Raw genomic sequence first — 22,089 nt, forward strand, 5'->3', positions numbered from 1 at the left:
AATTATTTCTACATAAATGAAAGAATTCTGGAATTGATGTTGATAATATTCAAGATGATCTAAGTGCATGCTTACTGTGACACTACAGAAATCACTTCAATTATCAGTGGTAAATTGTCTATCTATTTTATCGTGTAGTGTTTGATTGGACTAATTAGTGATTAGAGCTGTTAATTTGTGTGATTTTAAATTGTGACCGGATCTGCAAGAATCCCACATGGTAGCGCAAGCCTTATTTTACAGTAGAAATGCAATGGGTGAAATATTTATGAAGTTGAAGAAATATTCCGTTAATTTGTTGAGTGCTTGTTTCACGATGAAGGAAGGTGGTAACAACAAAACCTATGGTAGCATTGTGATCCCCAAAGCAAGAGGAGTTCGAACATCTTTGTTTTGTGTCAGTACTCCTAAGGAGAAAGAAAGAAAATATGAGCTTTAGTTTGTCTTATGTTGGTGTCACTTTTTTTTCACATTTTTGCCTTTGCCCAGCTTGTAGGAAAAGCCTGGTAGATAAAACTTACCCAACAATGGATGTGCCTGTTAATGGAGAATCTGATGGTGTAAATTGCATCTTGGTAGAAGACTGCATTTGAAACTTATGACCGTTTATTTAAATGCCTGTAGTTTATTTTCCATATCGTTACTGTACAAATTGATTTTTTTTCTGTTGTCACTTTGTAGTGCTGTAACTTTGAAAGTTCTAGGCTTCTAGAGCTGAAATTTTGGTTGGCTATTCCTTTGGTTATCTAGATGTGTAATAAAACGGAATTCAAAAAATGCGCTAACATGTTGTTCTTGCAGTCCCGGTCACAATTACAGTTTCAAACAAATTGATCATGTGACGTATAGTAAGAGTAACCGCTGTACTAATCTTGACCATTAAAGCTTGACTTGTTTTCAGTATACTGAGTAGAGCTATATCATAGAATGTCAAGCTGTTATTGATTACAAGCAGTGGTCAAGGAAGTAGTTGATATGTGGGGGGCTGACCAGGGGCAGATCCAGACTTATGGAAAGGAGTGAGGCACTACATTGTCTCTAGTTTAATAAGGTGAGACCAAAAAAAAAAAAGTTCACAACCAGCTGACAATAGCTACCCACCTCACTAGCTATGCATTTATAGCTGATAAACTACATACATAACTCGCTACACTGCTCTGATATCGTGACTGCTTTATTAGAGTGACTGATCTTGATCTTTATCACAGTTTCAGCCCCACTCCAAGAAGGATAATTTCAGCGTGATATCAGCAGACCAAGGGGGGCTTCAGCTCTCTCTAGCCCCCCCCCCCCCCCCCCCCCCCATTCCGCTGCCTATGTTTACAAGATTAGATTAATGATACAGGGTTCAGAAGATACTTGTTATATTTTTCAATTACAATGTTACAATGAAAAGGCACATGATCATTATTATTTTGCTACTGCAAAATGCATTACTACTTTGTTGCATAACAGTACTTGTGAAAGTTGCAGCAAAAACTATTTTTCTTTGCAGAATTTCAAAATTTCTTTTCTTGTCTTAGCAATGTGTATATACATTAGAAATCAAACTAAAGTTAACATAATGTAATTCTAATAACTGAGTAATTACAAATTGTAGTTTTACTGTAATTAGTTTGTGTAAAAATTAATGTCTTTGGTTTTCTGTTAATTACCAGAACTTTAAATATCACACGCTTCTTCAAGCCCTCAACATAATGTACTATAAACAAAGTACAATTGGTAATATTTCTTTAATTAAATTACAATACAAAATGTTAACTTTGTTCTGCACTCTACTGTACGCTATCCAAATAGCTACCACATTTTCAGCCTATTATGGTGAATAGCTCTGGAAATATAGTGCTAGACATGAAGAAGGGCAAGGAAATTGATTTGTACAGCAACTACACTGAAAGCAAATCATAGGTGCTTAAATTGCAGCTATAACTTTCATTTGCATTAGTCACAACAGTGTTCCTTGTGATCCTTTGTGTATACAAGTGTGAAGGCATTTTAAAAATGAAGAACTGATGACAATCTTGTTTACATCTACCACATTATAAACAAAAGCACATGACATGTGCACCATTGAAGACAGTAGAACTCTCCATGAGCAGGTATGTACAAGTTTAAATAATTTGATGCTTATTTCTCTTTCTAAACTTCACCAATTTTTCTTTTTTTCTAAATGTATGCTTGTGCAAACTATGTGAGTATTTTGCTAAGATGGTCACATTTTGGTAATGCGTTAGTTATGTAATGTACTAATACTTCTTCGGAAATTGTAAATTATAAATTATATTTGGCAGGTCCTCCAGAGATCACAGATCACCCAAAAGGTGGTGATGTACCAATGGGAAGAAGCATCACTCTCATATGTAGAGCTAGTGGTCTAGGAACACTAGTATATTCCTGGGAGAGAAGATCTAACCGTGGGTGGACTGCTATTAGTAGTGATAACACAACAGAATTTTCTGTGACACAAAACGGAAGATACAGATGTAACGTGAGCAATGAGGCTGGATCAGTTGTGTCTAATAGCACTACTGTGAATGTGTATGGTGAGTATTGTCCTAACAGGTAAGACATGATGACACAAGTGTCCACAGGTACTCCAGAGATCACAGATCAACTAACAGGTGGTGATGTAGCAATGGGAAGAAGCATCACTCTCATGTGTAGAGCTAGTGGTCTAGGAACACTAGTATATTCCTGGGAGAGAAGTTCTGGTAGTAGTTGGACCGCTATTAACAATGCTAACAGTCCATCATACACTACTAATAGTGACAGTTGGACAGTACAGATATAGGTGTGTAGTAAGAAATGAGGCTGGATCAGTGAGGTCTAATAGTGCTACTGTGAATGTGTATGGTGAGTATTGTCCTAACAGGTAAGACATGATGACACAAGTGTCCACAGGTCCTCCAGAGATCACAGATCACCCAACAGGTGGTGATGTACCAGTGGGTAAAAGCATCACTCTCATGTGTAGAACTGGTGGTCTAGGAACACTAGTATATTCCTGGGAGAGAAGAAGTTCTGGTAATAGTTGGCCTACTGTTAGTAATGATAGCACAACATCATACACTACTAACACAACACTGACTATTGGAGAGTACATGTACAGGTGTAGAGTGAGCAATGAGGCTGGATCAGTTGTGTCTAATACTACTAGTGTGAATGTGTATGGTGAGTATTGTCCTAACAGGTAAGACATGATGACACAAGTGTCCACAGGTCCTCCCACTATCACAACTCACCCCACCAGTCAGTTGACAACTGTTAGTATGAGTGTTACTCTGAATTGTGAGGGAACTGGTAGAGGATCAATTACATATCAGTGGCAGACTAGGAATATTAATGGAGGACGATGAAGTGATATTAGTAATAGTAATAACAGGAGACTTGTTGTGAGTAACTTACAAGAGTCACAACAGTACAGGTGTGTAGTGTCCAATGAAGCTGGTGTGACATCATCAAATGTTGTTACTGTTGCTGTTTTGAGTAAGTACTAAGTAGTTATTTTGTACTGAGCATTGCACTATTTTATGTCCATAGAAATCACCACTCACCCATCAAGTGCTACTGTTATAGCATTACAAGATGTCACATTAACTTGTTCAGCATCTGCTGATGATGTGACATATTCATGGCATCGTGATGGTGGTAGTGTTACCTCCCGATCAAGAGGACAGAACAATAACACACTCACTATTACTAGAGCTACTCAACCTGATGAAGGAGTGTATTATTGTATGGCTAACAAGGAGGGAATTAGCGTGGAGTCTAGTAGAGCTACATTGACTGTAGATGGTGAGAACAGTATAGCAATAATTAGTTTAATTGCTTGGAAATAAGTCATTGTAATGGGGAGATGTTTCATATAATTAAAGATGAGCATTGACTGCATTTTAGTTTCTGTTTCTCTTATGTACTAATTGAGTTTTTCAAATTTGTTAATTTCAGAGTTTGCATTTTAGCTCTATTTTTGACCGGCTAATTGAAAAAGCTCATACACGTTTACAAAATTTTTATTAGCTCCTAAAATGCATTTAAATACTCAAAGTGAATTCATGTCACAAAAATAATTGTTTTGCTCGTAGTAAAACAACTGAAATTGATGTATCATCAGAAAAAAAAGAAATAATTAGGGATCATAGAAAAAGAGGTTGGGAGACAAGAGAGGTCACCTACACCTGCACATACTATATCAATTAAATTTGGCGGTGAACTAAATTTGGCGAATTGGCGATTTGTCACTAAACTACCAGATTTAAATTTCATCAATATTACTTTCAAACATTGGGTCAAGCAGTTGTTGAAGTAGGTTTTCAACAAATCTTCGTGGATACTGCTGAAACTAGTATAATAGTGTGGTTCCATGGATACCAAAATGGGTGTGGCTTACTGGCTAGACTAGAACTCATACTCGATTAGTGGGCGTGGCTCCATGTAAGCCTGTAGACAGCAGCAGACATGAAGTCGTGCGCAGTCATTGATAAATGGACGAGTATACCTACAGACAGCAAATAATCCTGAAATTAGGCATGGCCATAAAAGAAATTGGAACACAGATATTCGAGTACAGTAGGCGTCTATGGAAATATTCTTTAAAGCGAGTCAGTACAGCGTCGTACTTACGCCATTTGCCATTTTTTTCAGTGAGAGCATTTCACCAAATTAAAATTTCGCCAACTGCAATTTTATAGCAAATCGCCAAGTATTAGTTTCGCCAATATTTGTTGTCATATGGTATACTAGTGGACCCCTAATTTAGTCATGGGCATAGACTGAAGTGGGGATTAAATATATCTGCAGGTGTAGGTGACCTCCTAACTGTTCAAGGTATGCTTGTCTGAAAGCATCAGTCAGGCAAGTAGGCAGTCAATCAGTCAGTGGAAAATTCCACTTATAGTTTTTAATTTTTAGCAACTTATTGGAAGCATTTCAGGTGATACTGAAGGCACTTTTGGGCTTGATTATAACTAACTAATACTGCCAATGTGCTATGAAGGTATTGTGAGGCTGGTTTTAGGGTTGTATTTTTTGACCAGAAAAAAGTGCAAACCTTTATCCCTAATATACATTACTATCGTACTGTATGATAAGCAGATTTACATGTCAAATTAGCAAATTAGTGATTAAAGTATAGCTAGTTATGTGCTTAACCATCGTAGAATATCTAGGTGGCTGAATTAAGTCATGCAGTAATTTCAGCCACAATTTACTGAACAAGTCGACAGTCAGTAGCAACAAAGACAAGAAGAGGATTACATATATTTGCAGCAAGTGAAAGAGCGAATGGAAGCAACAAGGCACCTCAAGAAATTGTTACATGTCTGCAGTTGTAATATGGAGAGATCATGTCACACTATGTAGAACATGAACAGATGCATATTTTCTATTCTTGTATTTCTATGTATAGTACTTGTATGTCTAATAGGGTGTTAATTTACAATGAGTTTGTTCAGAGCCATCATTAGATGAAGTGGATATATACAAGCCCAAATTGATAATAAATAGCAATGCATCAACCAGTGATGGCACTACAAGTGATAGTACATTTACCATCGATTTACCAGTCCTCAGTGTAGAAAATGGTCCACCAATACCAGAAATTTGAGGTCATGGGCCTACTGATTAAAAATTAAATTGACATACAGTGTTGGATTGGCAATACATCTCAAATAGCGGTGTACAATGTCAGCTCTGTAGTGAAGGTAATGAAATATGTATAAATAGAGGCTAAATGACCCATTTGGTAGGATTGAAGTCTGTCTACATGTGGCAATACAGACTATGGTTCAGTAGGCCCAAAACATACAATAAACTCACTCACCCTACGAAATGGGTTGAATCTGTATGTAACCAATCATTTTCACCTTATTATTACGCGTAGGCTAAAACCTTTGCTAAATACAGCCATCTACTTGTGGTTCCAGGCCGTCCATAAATATCCAGCGATGCTCCAACAAATTAGAAACTGCTTCAGTCTTTGACGTAATGCCCACGTCATTCGTCATTAATAGGCAAATCTAGCACTGACCTTACTTAGAAAGCTCAATCCAACTAATTATAGGTGTTCTGTTTTCTCCAGCAAATAAACTACGAAAGTAGTAGCTAGCTGAAACTGGCACCAAATGAGATAGTCTACTTTTCAGAGTATATTAAAATCACGTACATCGAACTTGTAATAAAATCAGCAGATTATGATGGGTGCTGTTTTAAACTAAGGAGTTTTGAGCATATATGCACGCACACAGTACAAAAGCTATAGCATGTTCTCGTCTAGGGGGGTCTGGGGGCATGCCCCCACAGAAGATTTTTTGAGAATTTACCCATCTAAGGTTAAATCTGGTGTAAATTTGGACCAAAAATTGCTCGACTAGTTATGCTAGCGATAATAACAAAGCAAAACGACTGAAGTATGATGTGATAGACCAGCTTCTCCAGGACAAGACACTTATGGCATACGCGTTGTGATACAGATTACATTATAGTCAATCAACTCAATTAATTTAAAAATGCAATAACACGCACGTACACATGCATGCACATTAGAAACAATCATCAGTTTAGTCGGTGACTTGTGGTTTCCGGATGAATGGTTTTGTATAGACGAGCTGCAGGCTATGAAGGAACATGTACTTGTAAATTACAACAGAAATTGAAAAAAAAAAGAAACAAACAGTTTATATCTCACACCATGTTCCTTAACTGAGAAAGTTAAAGCACACAAACAGTTATTTCGAGTATCCCTTTGATGTGGTTAACACTCTAATTTATGAGGTATAAATGTGCCATGATTAAACCATGTAGATACAGACACACACTACATACATAGTATGGCTTTGAAGTGTACTAAGTGGAAGAAAATTTTGAGGTTAGTGCAAGATAATATGTGACCCGGTCTGCGAAAGGGGTCTTATAGCCTTTCCAATTATCCATGTTTGGCTAATCATAACTCCTAATCTACTAAAGCTATCACCATGTAATTACACCCACAGCTACTGCCAGGTTAGGGTTGTTGAGTGACCAAATTGTAGGCTTGTACTATATTCACCAGTCAAGTTATGGGTTACCATATATATGCAATTGAAAAGGCTATAAGACCCCTTTTTGCAGACCGGGTCACATATTGTGGTTAGGGACTAAATGGCTTCAAACCCTTTGGAATGTGTTGGTTTCAATCATTAGATATTTATTCCAACATATGCATAGCTTTAAAAACATCGCATTCAAAAGTGATTGTAATATATGAATATTTTACACAGGTTGTCTACACTAATGCACACAACCAAAAAATGTACTAAATTTCTGGTAATGCTCAGGTTAGTGTAACATGCATTTATGTAAAAATTGCTCTATGATTTTCTATAGCCATCTCTACATTATCGTGGTCATCAGTGATAGTGTGATTGACAATGTTGAGGAAATATTGACTAAAGATATACTTGAAAAGTCCAATGGTTCTTTTCCTTTATATTATATGGCAGCTGTATATCCTGGGAGCTGGTGATAGTACTATAACTGATCCTGATAGTCATGTGTTATGAATAGAGAAGTTCAGGGAAACTATTATTTATTTTATCGTGTGTTCTCTGCTAACATTACACAAGAGGTATTTACATTGCACATCAATGTCAAATTTACCTGTTACTCATAGAATGAAATATTTACTACTAATATGATAAGTACTCACTATAGTTTGTCATTTAATATGTACACATAACTAAATCACATAACAGTCTACATCTCATATCTGATGATGGTGGTGGTGGTGCAGTAGGAGTTGTGGTTGGTGTGATAGTGGCACTACTGATCATTATTGCCATAATCATTGCAATTATATTATTCCTTTTGTAAGTATATACTTATAGGCTACTAGCTAATAATATAAGAGCTGTGCAATTTTATTGTAGCTATTACAAGAAAACGTACTTTAAACATAACCAGAATGACTTATCTCAAGTGGTTCCCAGTGACTCTGGTATTCAAATAAAGGAGAGAAAAAATGAAGAAAGAAAAGGTCAAGCCTTTGCCTGTAGTTAATCCTGTAGCTTTATCTGCTCAAGGTACGTACTTTAACTACCAGGGTATATTCAAAAAATAATGCTATTTATATAGTGCCAAGTGATAAACTGCTAATGGAATTGGTCACATCAGCTGGACAACCAACTACTCTATTTGTGGAACTACCATATGCTGATAAGTCAGAGATCACTTGGAAGAAGGATAACAAACCAAGCAACTATCCAATACTACCAGATGGTTCCCTGTACATCACTAATACTAATCTTAGTGATAGTGGAGAATATACTGTGACCGCTAGCAGTGCTGAGAGTAGTATGTCCGAGAAGCTTCGTCTTAACGTGATCAACCCTCAGTTACCATCTGGTTAGAAATGTGTACTATTATTATGTTGTGTTATTATGCTAGTGTAGAAATGTTCCAACGTAAGCATATCAGAGTTGACGACTTTCCGGAGCATCTGGCAATGATGTGGTCAATGAAAAATGAGCAATTTGAAGCAGATTATGAGTCAATGGTAGTCAACATGCCTTTCAGTCAACACACTGCTAAACTTCATGTCAATGCACCCAAAAACAGATATAAGAACATTGTACCATGTAAGTCAATTGTACATGTACTGTACTGTAACACATTTGGGTAAGCCCCCAAGATGACCACTCATGTGTGGTGCTGAGTCTACAAGGACACAAGCTAGAAAGTGACCGTGTTAATGCTTCATTCATTGATGTAAGTTCCAATAGTTATCAGTACATAGAACATACACATCTTCTTAGGGTTACAAGGAGCCCAAGGCTTACATTGCTGCACAAGGACCAGTTGCTGACACGGTGGACTCTTTCTGGAGGATGACATGGGAAAAAAATGTTGCCACCATTGTCATGGTTACCAGACCAGTGGAAGATGCTAAAGTAAACACCTTGAACATCTGTCATACATAAAAATGAATATCAGTTGTAATGATGGATTTGCATAACTGAACCATGCTGTCTCCATTTATGATAAACAAATTACAGCATTTTGAATGGCTGCTTTAAGTGTCAGCACTTGTATAGGCTAGCTAATTTTCTTTGGTAAAATGGTCAAGATAATAAAAACATTAACATAGTATATAATATATTATTCCCATCTTATTACTGCATGTCTGTATGTGTACCCACAGGTGAAATGTCACCAATACTGGCCCCACAATACTGAACCAGCTACTTATGGTGACTACAAAGTAACAATATTGAAACAAGAGGAAATAGCCAAATATTGTATAAGATATTTCACTATTGAGAAGGTGACAATGATACAGTTAACTTATTAGTATACTCTATAGTGTGTTGTGTAGGTCACCAATCAGAAACATGAAGTTCGTTCAGTCACTCAATTCCATTTCACTGCTTGGCCTGATCATGGAGTACCAAAGTACAGCACTGCTTTATTGGAGTTTCAAAAGAGAATTGATAAACATCACAAATGAAAGACTGGCAAACCTATGTTGGTACACTGCAGGTAAGATCAAACAGTATTACAGATCAACAGTTGTTACTGTCATACCCCAGTGCTGGTGTTGGTCGTACTGGTACATTCATAGCCATTGACAGTGAGATACAACACATCAGACATGAGAATATTGTAGATTTGTACAATTGTGTTCTCAGGCTGAGATACTGGAGGAATTTTATGGTCCAATCATCAGTAAGACATAACCATTAAATGCATAGCCTTATATGGAAACAGCACTTTAAATGATTATTATTATTGTAATTGCTATGAATAATACTAATGGATACATACCAGCTCATGTAGGTCTTCCTACACACCACAGTGGCTCTTGTAAGAATGTTGATGTTTTTATTATGTGACAAGTGTTTGTAATGAAATAAATGAATATAAGAATAATCAGTGGTTCCTTGTAGTATAGTTGTAACACAGAACCCATACAGTAGTCTCAACATAATATGTTGATATATTAAATTGGCTGTAGTGCTAAATATTTTATATGAACCATTCTGTAATTGAGATGAGATGTAGTCCAGTTTAATGAGTTCCTTTGGTCTACTTTTTCAGGCACAATACACACTGATCCACACTGCCTTGTTGGAGTACATTTCATGTGGTGACACTTCCATTACTGCTCCAACTAAGAGTGTTCAGGATAAAGTCAGTGAATTATCTGCCATCTGCCAAGAAGACTGGATTTGAGTTTCAATAATTTGAGGCATGTAAAATCCTAATCAGATATTACTAGTGTAATGCTGTTCTATTATATTAGAAACTGATAAAAGCTAGGCGTAAAGAATCAGAGTTTACATATGCAACTGCTAGTTCTAAGAACAAGGCCAAGAATCGTAACAAAAAAGTCTTACCACGTAAGAATATTAATATGTGATAACAAAACTTCAGGTATCACTTTGTGTAGCTGATAATTGTAGAGCACAGCTAGCACCAGTTGGTAATAAACCAGATTACATCAACGTTTGCTACATTGATGTAAGCTGATCATGATGATATGTATGTTCTAATAGAGAGTTTTGTGTCACTTAAGGGATATCGTCATAGTAAGGAGTTCATAGTTGGTCCTGAACCCATGGAATCAACTAGTGCTGATTTCTGGAGGATGATGTGGGAGAACAAATCATGTTCAATTATAATGCTGGGGGAGTTGGTGGAGAATGGAGAGGCAAGCACATCCTGACCATTATAATAGAGTAGTTTATTATAGTTTACTATCACAGGAGGCTTCATTCAAGTATTGGCCAAAGATGGGTCAGAATGTTGAGTTTGGCACTTTTGTTATTGAAACTATTTCTGAGGAGCCATTGAGTGAGAGTGTCATTAAGAAGATTATGAAGATAACTCATGTAGAAACTGTAAGGACATAATATTGATGCATACCTGTCAGCTACAGTGAGCATTGTTGTCTTGATATTTCATTAGAAAGCCTCCAGGACCATTACTCAGTTACAGTATGTAGGATGGCCACAGCTATTAGGTACAGTATTTTACCATTATAACTTCAAAAACATTACACCAAAAGGTACAAAAAACAGAAGAAAAAAAATTGTCACAATGGGCACTTGAACCACAGACCTTCAGCCTGTAGAGCAGCATTCCTAACTACTGTCCCACTGGTGCTAGCTACTATCTGTTTCTTATTTTTTCCATATTTAAATGCCACAAATGTAAATCACTATAATATATCACTATACTGTAATTTGCTTCTTTTTTTTCCGTTGTAAAATAATTTTTGTATGCAAGTACTTGTATGAAAATTTCATACACGAAAATGTTTTGCATATAAGTTCGAACTATTTTAATTTAATGACATGGACACAGTATACATTTAAGGGGAGGCTGTAGCTACTAGCATGCATATGACAAAGAGGATTACAAAGACCTATATATTGAGGGTACATAGTACTGAAAGTCTGCTAGCTCTAGGCTAGTGGCCATGAAAAAAGTTCTTTCTACAAACTTGTGTACAAGTTTTAGACTGCAAAATCAAACTGATTGGTCAAAAGATTCTAGTCTTGCAATTTCAAAATTATAATATTTGTTGTGAGATTTGAGCACTAATGTTTTATTATATATATCTGTGGCTTTATCCTCAATTATTGATTAATCTTCTATGAAAGATCTATGGGCAACAAATGATCTGGTATATAATAGTAAAAATTATTTGATCTTTCAGATAGTGTGCATCACTGCTCAAAAAAGGCACATTTCTGCAATGCCAAAATTTGTAGGAAATTGGCTAAACATTTCCTGAAAAAGGAAATCTACAGGTGTTTAAGTTTCTGCTGACAGTGGTGTGCAAGAAATTCTAACCAGTGTATCCTGTCAGGAAATGTAATTTCATATGGGCATCATTACACAGTGCTATAACTGCTGGTCTCAATCTGCAATATTGTTCTTGCAATTCGGGTGTTTATGCTACAAAAGCTAAGTGTTAAAGTGAACCACAAGTAGGTGTAATCATAATATGAATGCAGACATTGATAATATCAATTCCTATCAGTGACAGTAAACAAGCTAGTGCTACACCAGAGCCAGCATATCATATAGTTGCAATTGTTTGTTGTTAAATCAAGTGATGTGAAACTAGACAATAATCCAGCATACTTGGTCAGTGTCATTCAAGGTAGTACAGGAGATTGCCACTATGATGTTATTACTGCCAGCTGCAGCCATGCATGCCATAGGCCCATAGCTAAATAAGTGGTCTACAATGATAAGAAGAGCTGCATGTAGGGATCAGTGACAGTCATGAGTTCAGCCTAAAGTATTAATTTAATTGTCATAATATTATAAGAATGACATAGCTACAAAGGAACAGGTACATGGAAAAAGTAGGCTACATAGCTAAGTGTGCCCATAAGTTGACAAGTTCATATATACTCAGTAGAGGATTATTAATAGCAAGAGTTAATAAATATTGTAAATAGTGTTACATATGTTGACTGTTCTTACTATTGTTTAACGTACAAAACTCAAACAATGAGTATAATAGTACATAAATTATATATATTATATAGTTACTTATAGCTATGACAGTTATTAAGTAAGTCAAGTGATGAAGCTTGGACAATGTTATCATCAAGTTGATTCCATAATTTGATTGTAAATGGAAAGGAGTTTTTATATGCATCTGTTGTAAGGCCGGAGGAGACGGTCCGGTTGGTCAGGCCTGAGCCGGACCAATAATCTGGAGTTGAACCAACTAGCTGACCAGCTCGAACTACATTACTCTCATGCAATCTTTGGACGATCACATCTACATGTAGCTACGTACATTTTACAGGTGTTATTGAAAATGCATGACACGAGTAGTTACCTAGTTTCTCAGCCTAACTAAAGCACAGAACTACACGTATAGTACCTCCAATTACCTTACAGTACAGCATAGCATTCGTATCGTTTTGTACAGAAATGATTGTGGGTTCTACGTACAGTATCACGTGTGCTGACAGTTGGCATTTATCACCTGTAAGGCAGATGCCTTCTTTAATTCTAAACCAGCACACTTATATCACAATTCAATCTTCATAAAATAATCATTAGCATTCCTTGGCTTGTCTCTCTTGGCTTCCTTTACTGGGCGAAGGGCTGGCAGTGACAAACCAGATGCCTCATTCCTCGGAAAGAAGGTGCACACTCATACATTACATGGTGGTCATCTGGATGAGATGTTGAGTAGAAATCACTCCTCTTCAACTACCCACTCGTCCTGTCGAGATACCGAGCAAACTCTCAGTCTCACCCACATCGCGCCATTTTCGAATGCTGATTGGTCTCAGCTGTGTAGCATTTTATTGCAGCTGTGTGAATTCACAGTATAGTAATTATATCCTAGCTAAAGGGGGCCATGTTGCATGGGTTCCCTGTGAAATTTGGGGGAAAGTTGCAATTTGCTAGCTAGTTTTACTTTAAAATTTAGCATCAATTTTAAGGCATTTTCAAACCTATAAATTGCAAAAATTCTGCAGCTCCTGGGGGTTGCACCCCCAGACTCCCCTTGAACTTCTAATTGCTAGCTATAACTAAATGAACCATACAGCAAGTTTCATGCTGTGTCCCCTGTATGTCAGGTCTACTATTATACATAGTATAGAAAGTCTGAAGAACAACAGATTGGCTTGAGCATATTTATATAGCTAGCTAGCAGTGAAATATCACTAAAATTGCATATCTGAGTGTCTAATTTTCAAAAATTTCCTGTGGGGGCATGCCCCCAGACCCCCCTGGAATGCTCGTGCTTCGCACTTTGCAGAGTGTGCTTTGCACACTGTGCAACAGCTCCTCTCTCATTGGCATGTATACAGTAGCAATTTCAACATTATAATCAATGGCCTGACCAACTCAATTTTCCCTCCTCCGGCCCTGTGTTGTAGCTGTAAAATCTGTACTGGTGTCCTCTAGTCATGGTACTACTTGGAATTAGCAGTTTTTGTCGATTGATGTCAACCATACTGATTGTGAATAATTTTGTACAATAATGCAATTCGTAAGTTATTTCTTTTTTCCTCCAATGTTTACCATTGTAAACTGTTCAACATCTCTGTAACATTAGCTGTTCTATTATAATCACTCATCACATTAACCTTGCTGCCCTTCTGTGTACCATCTCTAATTTGTGGATGTTCAGTTCATGGCATGGAGACCAGACTGTATAAGCATATTCCAGAATGGGGCAGACAAATGTATTATAGCAATAACATTTAACTGTTGCAGGGAATTTTGCTAGATTTATTGTTGCAGAAGGTTCCTTATTGAATTAGCCTTAGCAGTGATCATGTTGACATGTTGCATCCACTTAAAGTTTCTGTCAATAACAACGCCAGGTATTTGGTATGGCTTACTAATGGTATTAATGTGTTGGATAGGCAATAGGATGACTTCACGTGATTAGTTTTATTAGTAATTCTCAAAAACTCTGCCTTTGTAGAATTAAATGACATCTAACAAACATCAGCCCATTGTGATAAAGTATCTATTTTGAAGGGCAATCAATTGCTGAGTCTGCATTTTAATGGCAACCATGAAGATCCCCGTATCATCCTCAATTGGTGGAATCAACTTTGCATGCTGTTGGTGACTGCTGTGACTGCTCTATTAGGTAATTTTTCTTCAATCAGCTGTGCTAACGTTTTTGTTGCCTTCTGTGTACTAGGGATTACAGTTTTAACTCTGCCTGCCTGTTCACTGTTGGTAGTCATATAAACCAGTTACCTGTTAAATAATTATTTGATGTTCCATGCAATAAAAAGTAGTGAAAAAAGAACATGGACGATGGTATTACAACATAACTATGTGAGAAAATCCCTCCATTGTACCATTAATTTTGTTCAATGTAGTGATTTACCTGGCTACAATTGTTATTGCTCCCGCACGTACACGTGAGCATTGTTTGTTGACTCCCTTATTTGGGCTGATCGCCGTAGTTTAGTCTCTTTCCTAGCTGAGAACGAGAAGAGACATGTCAGGGACTTGTTTGCAGTGCTGCATACTTGTGTTAACTGGTGAGTGATGTTTTGTATGTTAATTAAACATTAAACGCAATAGTGTTGATGAGGTACAGTCGATTGCACGTGCGTTTGAACATTGCGTATGGCAAAGATCATTCCGTGAAGTTCACTGGTGGAACAGAAGATTCACGGAACACTTTCTGTTCTTTCTTTTTAGTATTTGAACTTACAGGCAGGTCAGACACAATTCACGCACTACGCAATGTTCAAACGCACGTGCAATTGACTGTACGCCGGTTGCGGTTTTAGCGAACTAATGGCTACTGGCTAAGTACCTAGCTACCTGTTTACGTCTAAGTGGTGATTCATGAGTAGTCTTAACTGATTTTTTGTCGTCGTGTTTTAACATTTTCTAATGCCCTTATGAGATTTGTATTTCGATATAATTATTGTGAAACTGACACACAGTATACCAACACTACCACGTGTACAACAGTCTTAACCAGCCTCCATTCTATATGTATCCTTACAAAAGCTATCATTACCTACATGTGTTAACAGGTACATTGCTTAGTGTGTACATTGCTTAGTGTGTGCATGCATGATTGTTATACAAAATATCACCGTTACAATATCAAAAGGGCCGGCTGTTGGAAATTGTCATTTTGTAGTTTTAGCTTGGTCCCATCAATCAGTTGAAAAATCTTGTCAATAGCCTTTGTTTCTTGCCCAATGTATAATACATGTATTTGTGTTTCCATTAGAATCCATAATTTTCCTGACAAACCATATATGTTCTAGTTAAAGCACCGCTGCGTGTGTGTATGGAAAATACAGTACGAGGGTACTCAAACCGCTGCGATTTTCGGTGATCAGGATATCAGTAGGTGTTTAACTAATCTATTTCTAGTTGTAGAACGAACTAATAGGATTAGTTTGGCTAGTTTTAGCGATTTACAATCTCACGCACATGACATAATTATTATGAAGAAGTTTGCTACATGGCATAGACATTATTTTGCTTAATCACGGAACACTGTAATTTTCACAAACTAACGTGCAGAACTAATTCACAGTGCTTTTGCTTCATTGTAACACTAATGTAGTGAAGGTTAATGGCTGTCAAGACATCAAAATATATCAGAGCGTTCCTTTCCATATATCTGCCATTCAATTCGCCACAGAAAAAGTAAGTGATTTTCAACCTTAAAATGACACCTTAAATTTCCTCTGATTTCCTTCTGCCATCTTAATCGCTATTCACTGCTCTTTCCTGGAATCTGAGGTATCTATCACGTGTCGTGGGTTATTACGCCTTTTATTGCATGCCCCCAAAACGCCCAATACAAAATGTATGAAGAAATTTGCTACACCTGGTTGGTTTAGGCCATTTTGATGAGCCTCGATTTCCGTGAAGTGGACGTCTTTTGGCATCATTGTACTCGCAGAGAGTTGCTCTACATGTATCAAATTTGGAAAGTTACTAAACAGACTTGAGGTAGGCAGTACACAATAATTAATTTTACTATTGAATACGTACTAGTGGACCAATACTTATTTGCAATTAGTATTGGTCCACTAGCAAGTATCAAGTGAAAAGTAAACAGTATCTGTATTTGGGACAAAACTGAAATTTGCCATTTTGTTCATATTATTATTATTCATAATATTATTTTGTTTCACTCATGTACAGGAAAAATTATCCACTTTTTTGTGCTAAAAACTATATAGCCATGCTTACTGAGTCCTTCCGCGTGTCAACGACCTATTAATAAGCCCGTACGTATTCCACAGATTGCCAACCACCTTACAACCTCAAAATTCTTCTAAGTTCTCTTTGCCATTCACAGATGACAGCAGTTCCGTATACTAAAGAAGCCATATAACAATAAAATTACAGAGTTCCGTTGTCAGTGTGAGCTCCTTTGGACTTCGTTGTAGCATTGGTGAAGGCTGAAAGCTGTAACAGCGCTTCTAACACTTAGAAGATTGCGCATAGTGTCTCTGCATGGTGAGTATAGTCTACGTCTTCCTGTAAGTGCACAATTGTGATTTGCTACGAGCAGTGTTGGGAGTAACGCGTTACTTATGTAACGCGTTACGTAATATTATTACTTTTGTGGTAACAAAGTAATATAACGAAATACGCTATGAAAACAGGTAATATAACGCAAGATACTTTACTTACAAACGTAACGCGTTACCTAAGTAATATAATTACTGTAACGAGTCTAATATGATGTAATATTATTACTAAAAGTAACGAAGTTACTAATCTCGTTAGTAATCTTCTGATTAACGCCTAACCACAACGAAGTAACGAGGCCTACTGAATGAAGCTTATTCACTAGCTTCTTACTTATAACCAAGATTTGCACATTGTCCAACAACACAATCAAGTCACGTGATAAGGTGGTAGTTTCACACGTGACAGCTTAAGGCTGTGGACACAAAGTAATATAATATGTAATATTATTACAGTTACTTTATTTTATGGGTAATATGTAACTGTAACTAAATAGTTCTGTTGCAAGTAATATGTAACTAGTTACTTTGTAAAAAGTAACTTGCCCAACACTGGCTACGAGCGACCATACAAACTCTCTCTCAGAGACATACAGTCGACTGTATGTGCGTGTGAACATTGCGTATGCAAAAATGGCTCCATGTTTTTCACAGGTGTAACTGAAGAATTTGAACTTGTCTAGTGCTGTTTGTGTGACTATGTAGATCTTGTAGGCAGGCCAGACAAATTCATGCACTACGTAATGTTCAAATGCACATGCAATTGACTGTAATGAAGAATGAAGTGGTAGCGTGGGAATACCAGAGATTATTCATTGCTATGAATATACTTTCTATAAACCATATTTCCTTTCTGCTCAAAGCCTGAAGTTGGCAGTATATTAGTCTTGTTAAAATTAATTTAAACTATTTGTGAGAGGCATAATTGTCTGACCACATTGTGTAAACATGGCTTTGTGCTGCTGATAACCCATGGTTTACACAGCTACATAGTATCTGAGTTGTTGTGAATGATGTGTGTGCATGAAGATTAGCTACTGTACAGTCTACATACTAACTGTATTATGATGTAGTTAGTATATGTGACCGTCTCAGCAAAAACCCGACTTGTTCGCATAAGCATGTGTATTGAGAAAAACGAAATTTAAAAATATTTCATAAAGCTACGCATGCTAAAAAGAAAAATACGCAAGTTTTTATTGGGCAAAGAAGGAAGACTCAAATTGATTAAAACTATACACCATCTTATTCGCCTGCTCATGGAGAGTTCGAAAATGTTTGTGTAACTTCAATGGTATGCGTGTCACGTGCGTTTGTTTACGATGCGGTAAACGTAACAAGATCGTCATCGTTTCTTCTACCAAACTGCCTTCATATCCATATACACAAGTGTCTACAGGGATAACACTATATCTTGGCTGATGTGCTGATCCATGGTGAACATTTTAAGCCAAATTGCAACATTGTAGACTAATCCAAATGGAAGGTATGACTGCGAATGTAAGCGCCTGTAGTTTATTTTCAGTACAAATTGATTATCTTACTCTTCCTACTGTCTAGTGCTATAACTTCAAAACTACACACCACAGAAGGCTGAAACTTTGGTGATCCATTCCTTGGACACTGCCAATAATGCTGAGTGAATAAATTTTGTTTTTTAATTTGTGCAAGCAAGTCGGGTTTTTGCTGAGACGGTCACATATGTGAAACAATTTAATTTATTTGTAGATGCCACATATTGTTTGTGGGAAGCCATATGCATTCATAAATGACCACAACATAGATTTAACTGTAGTATACCCAATGGATACAATGTAACATACTCTGCACAGACTATATTACGTATCTCCTTTCTGACATTATATCTACTGTTAGGGATCTGCAATACATATTGATACAGCAATATATCAACACAGCAAATAAGTATCACGATACGATACCGTACTTAGAAAATATCGATATATCAAAGGTTTCTAGTAGAACAGTCAGTGATTGCTGTATTACTGTGACAGTGATCTAGATACTCAAATAGAAAGCCTCTCTATTACTTGTGCTATAAAACAAGAAGCCATACAAATATGCATTTATTAATGCTGCTGTTACTTTGTTATGGCTAAATATTCCTTCTAAAAACAGTAGCTGTTACACTTTAAGTATAAAGAACTAGCAATAAACAATCTGCTGCATAAGTAGCCATCTTGACAACTCACCAAAATGCGGGTAGGTAAAAACAGTGAACCCGGGACCAAGGGACCCGACTCTTCTTGGATTTTATACCCTTCACAATATTCTATACTTGTACTAGGTACCTTTGCAAGTAGTCTTGCATGACCAATCCACTTTTTCCCAGTCACAGTGTCTTACACGATATTTAAACGCTGTAGGCCATTCCCTGCTGCCATAGATAGTTGCGCCTCTACTATCTATGCTGCTGCATAATGAGCATGCTAATCTATTATTTGACTAGTTAGAAACATTGTGTAAACAAATATTCAGGTGAAATAGCGATTACTAACTATACAAGTTTCAGTCCAGCAGCTTGATAAACCAGACTTCATACATCACGATGCATTTGCACAATGTTTCTAAATTTTAGTAGTGAGTCAACATAATGCTCATTGACTATTGTGCAGCAAGCGAGTGGACTACTGTATAGCCTAAATATTTCAAGGGGGAAATTTTTGCTGATTTCACAGTTTTGGGATTATCAGCAAAAAATTTACCCTTGAAATATGTAGACCTCTGTATAGTCCAATACATTTTGGGAGTGTTAGCAAATCTGTGAAAATTTTATTTTTAGTAACATTGCTCATCCTCAAAAAATTTTCACCTTGAAATATTTATGCTATACGGTATAAATGCAGTCAGCTTCAGACACTTTTTCAGAGGCACTTTTTATTTCTAATTGGTTTAAACATCATGTGAGACACTGTGACTGGGAAAAAGTGGATTGGCCATGCAAGACTACTTGCAGAGGTACCTAGTACAAGTATAGAATATTGTGAAGTGTATAAAATTCCAAGAAGAGTTGGATACCCAGGTCCTTGGTCCCCGACCTACTGTTTTTACCTACCCCCAAAATGCGGAGTAATCTGGACAAGCCTTTGTGGGAGTATGTATTAAAATGTTTGTGGTAGCTAATTGTCTAAGTGGTGTAATAGAGGCAGGTATCCAGGTAGAGATGTGCTTTTTAACAGCAACTCTGTTTTCCATACTAAACATCATATCAGAACACACTAGCTATTTGTCACATCATGATCAGTATAATTATTACTGTAGTTTAGCAACATTCACTGAATAAAGAAATTGTATACACAGTGAATGTATAATCAGTGTCAACTCTTTAAGGTACAGATAAATTGGATGTTGTTACAACTAATAGCTGATATGCCAGTCATACTAGCCATGACCACTTCATTATAGTATTGTGATACAGTATCATATCGAACAGTTTACTGATGGTGATACGTGATACACAAAATGCACTGTATCGCAGAACACTATCTACTGCACACCATGATTATTCTCAGTATAATAATTTTAGTCCATGCACCCCTGGAAAATCTGTGATTGTGTACGGTCTTGGCTGAGATGATAAATGCATAAACACTAAATGTTTAACTTATATTTATGTCTTGTCAGAGTTCCATGTCTTGTGACAAGTAGCTAGCTCAGTATCATACCATCTGGTGAATATTCATGAACACTGCATGAAGATATTACAATGACTATAAGTGTCTTGACACATGTAGCAAGACAACAGCTGTTAAATATTAGGAATTTGTGTAATGAACATGTATAGTCTTGTCCACAGCTAAGAACAGTCATGTAAATACTCTGATAATGCAGTCAAGTGTGTCTGGTAACAACAACGCTTACATTGAACTTGACATCCACTACTGTAAATTGCTATACATATCTACAACAATTATCATTATCAATAAAACAATCCATTACTGGATTAATAAAAAGTACATTAACTAGATGAATGAAAAGAGAAAATTTTAAAAGGTGAATAGGGATCGCTGAGAAAAGCTATGAAACAAGAAGAGATCCCTATTTTGACTCATCTCAAAATGACAGAGCATGTAACTAAAATTTAGGACACAGAGTCAAAATAGGGATTTGTGGTTTACATTACCACCCCAACGATCCCTTTTTGTTTCTTGGATTTTTTTTCAGCGATCCCATTTCTCCTTTTTAAATTTTAAATTTTTTATTCATCTGGTATTATCAAGAGTATAATGGGGAGGGAGAGTGTCGAGCTGCACTATAGGCTGTGAAAAACGAGCCCATAAAGTAACCTGCATACCTTCATTTCTTCTTGTAAACCTGACCGCTGTTGATTACTCAGATTTAGCACCTTAAATGTTTTAACCGGTGGTCCACAAGGGGTGGTCACAATGGCTAAAATTGTGTCACTTTAACTAGTAGAACTGTTAAGGCAAGGCATGGGATGGCGACCATGATGAAATCTCTACCATGATGAAATGTCGAAATCTTGACATCGCTCGACCATGATGAAACCTCGATGTTTGTTTTCCAGGTTAGCTGCTTGTGTCTTTCTCTTTGTTCAGCGAGTTCCTGTGTGTGATGTGCCATACTTTTCTCGAGTACACCGTACTGTTCTTTCACTAAGTAGTCATATTACTGGACCTCACGGGCTCATTTTTCACAGTATATAGCATAGTTCGACACTCTCCCTTCCCATTATATTCTCCTGGTATTATTCATAATATTATTCACAAGCATAGCGAAGTTTACAAGGAGAATTCTGGGATAAAAAGCAGCAAGGCTTGCTGAATGGGTTATTGTGGATGGAAACAGCCCAAACCAGGCTGTTTCTTCTTCCATTATGCAAACGAAGTCATACAAGATCGCACTTAGAGTTAGGTTTTCTGGTGTGCGCTTGCTTGTTGCTGATACAAATTGTCGTTATTAAACTTGGTATATGAGGAAGCTTAATCTGTGCTGAAGACATTATCGCAAGGCGGTTTTTTTGTTCCGTGATTATTGTATGTGGGCAGGCTATCCACCCAGGTTAAAAAAAAACTTGTAAGATTTAACAAGCCTGTGCAAGATCTTGCAAAGTCAC

The 22,089-nt window shown here is 36.9% G+C and overlaps 1 protein-coding gene across 4 annotated transcripts in view; it reads left to right on the top strand.

The window, feature by feature from the left end:
- LOC136267074 (receptor-type tyrosine-protein phosphatase S-like) overlaps positions 1–22,089 on the top strand; it is a 336,067-nt gene that overhangs the window by 233,559 nt on the left and 80,419 nt on the right. The window contains exons 25-28 of one of the 4 annotated variants that reach the window (XM_066062131.1): positions 8,790–8,924; positions 9,176–9,298; positions 9,350–9,513; positions 9,564–9,699. In XM_066062131.1, the coding sequence (XP_065918203.1) occupies positions 8,790–8,924; positions 9,176–9,298; positions 9,350–9,481 (390 nt within the window). In that variant the 3' untranslated portion in view covers positions 9,482–9,513; positions 9,564–9,699. Of the gene's footprint in view, positions 1–8,789; positions 8,925–9,175; positions 9,299–9,349; positions 9,514–9,563; positions 9,700–22,089 lie in introns of those variants that run through there. The other 3 variants (XM_066062130.1, XM_066062129.1, XM_066062124.1) reach the window with 3 other exon arrangements.

This window comes from Dysidea avara, chromosome 9 (assembly GCF_963678975.1).
Source record: "Dysidea avara chromosome 9, odDysAvar1.4, whole genome shotgun sequence".
Taxonomy (NCBI): Eukaryota; Metazoa; Porifera; class Demospongiae; order Dictyoceratida; family Dysideidae; genus Dysidea; species Dysidea avara.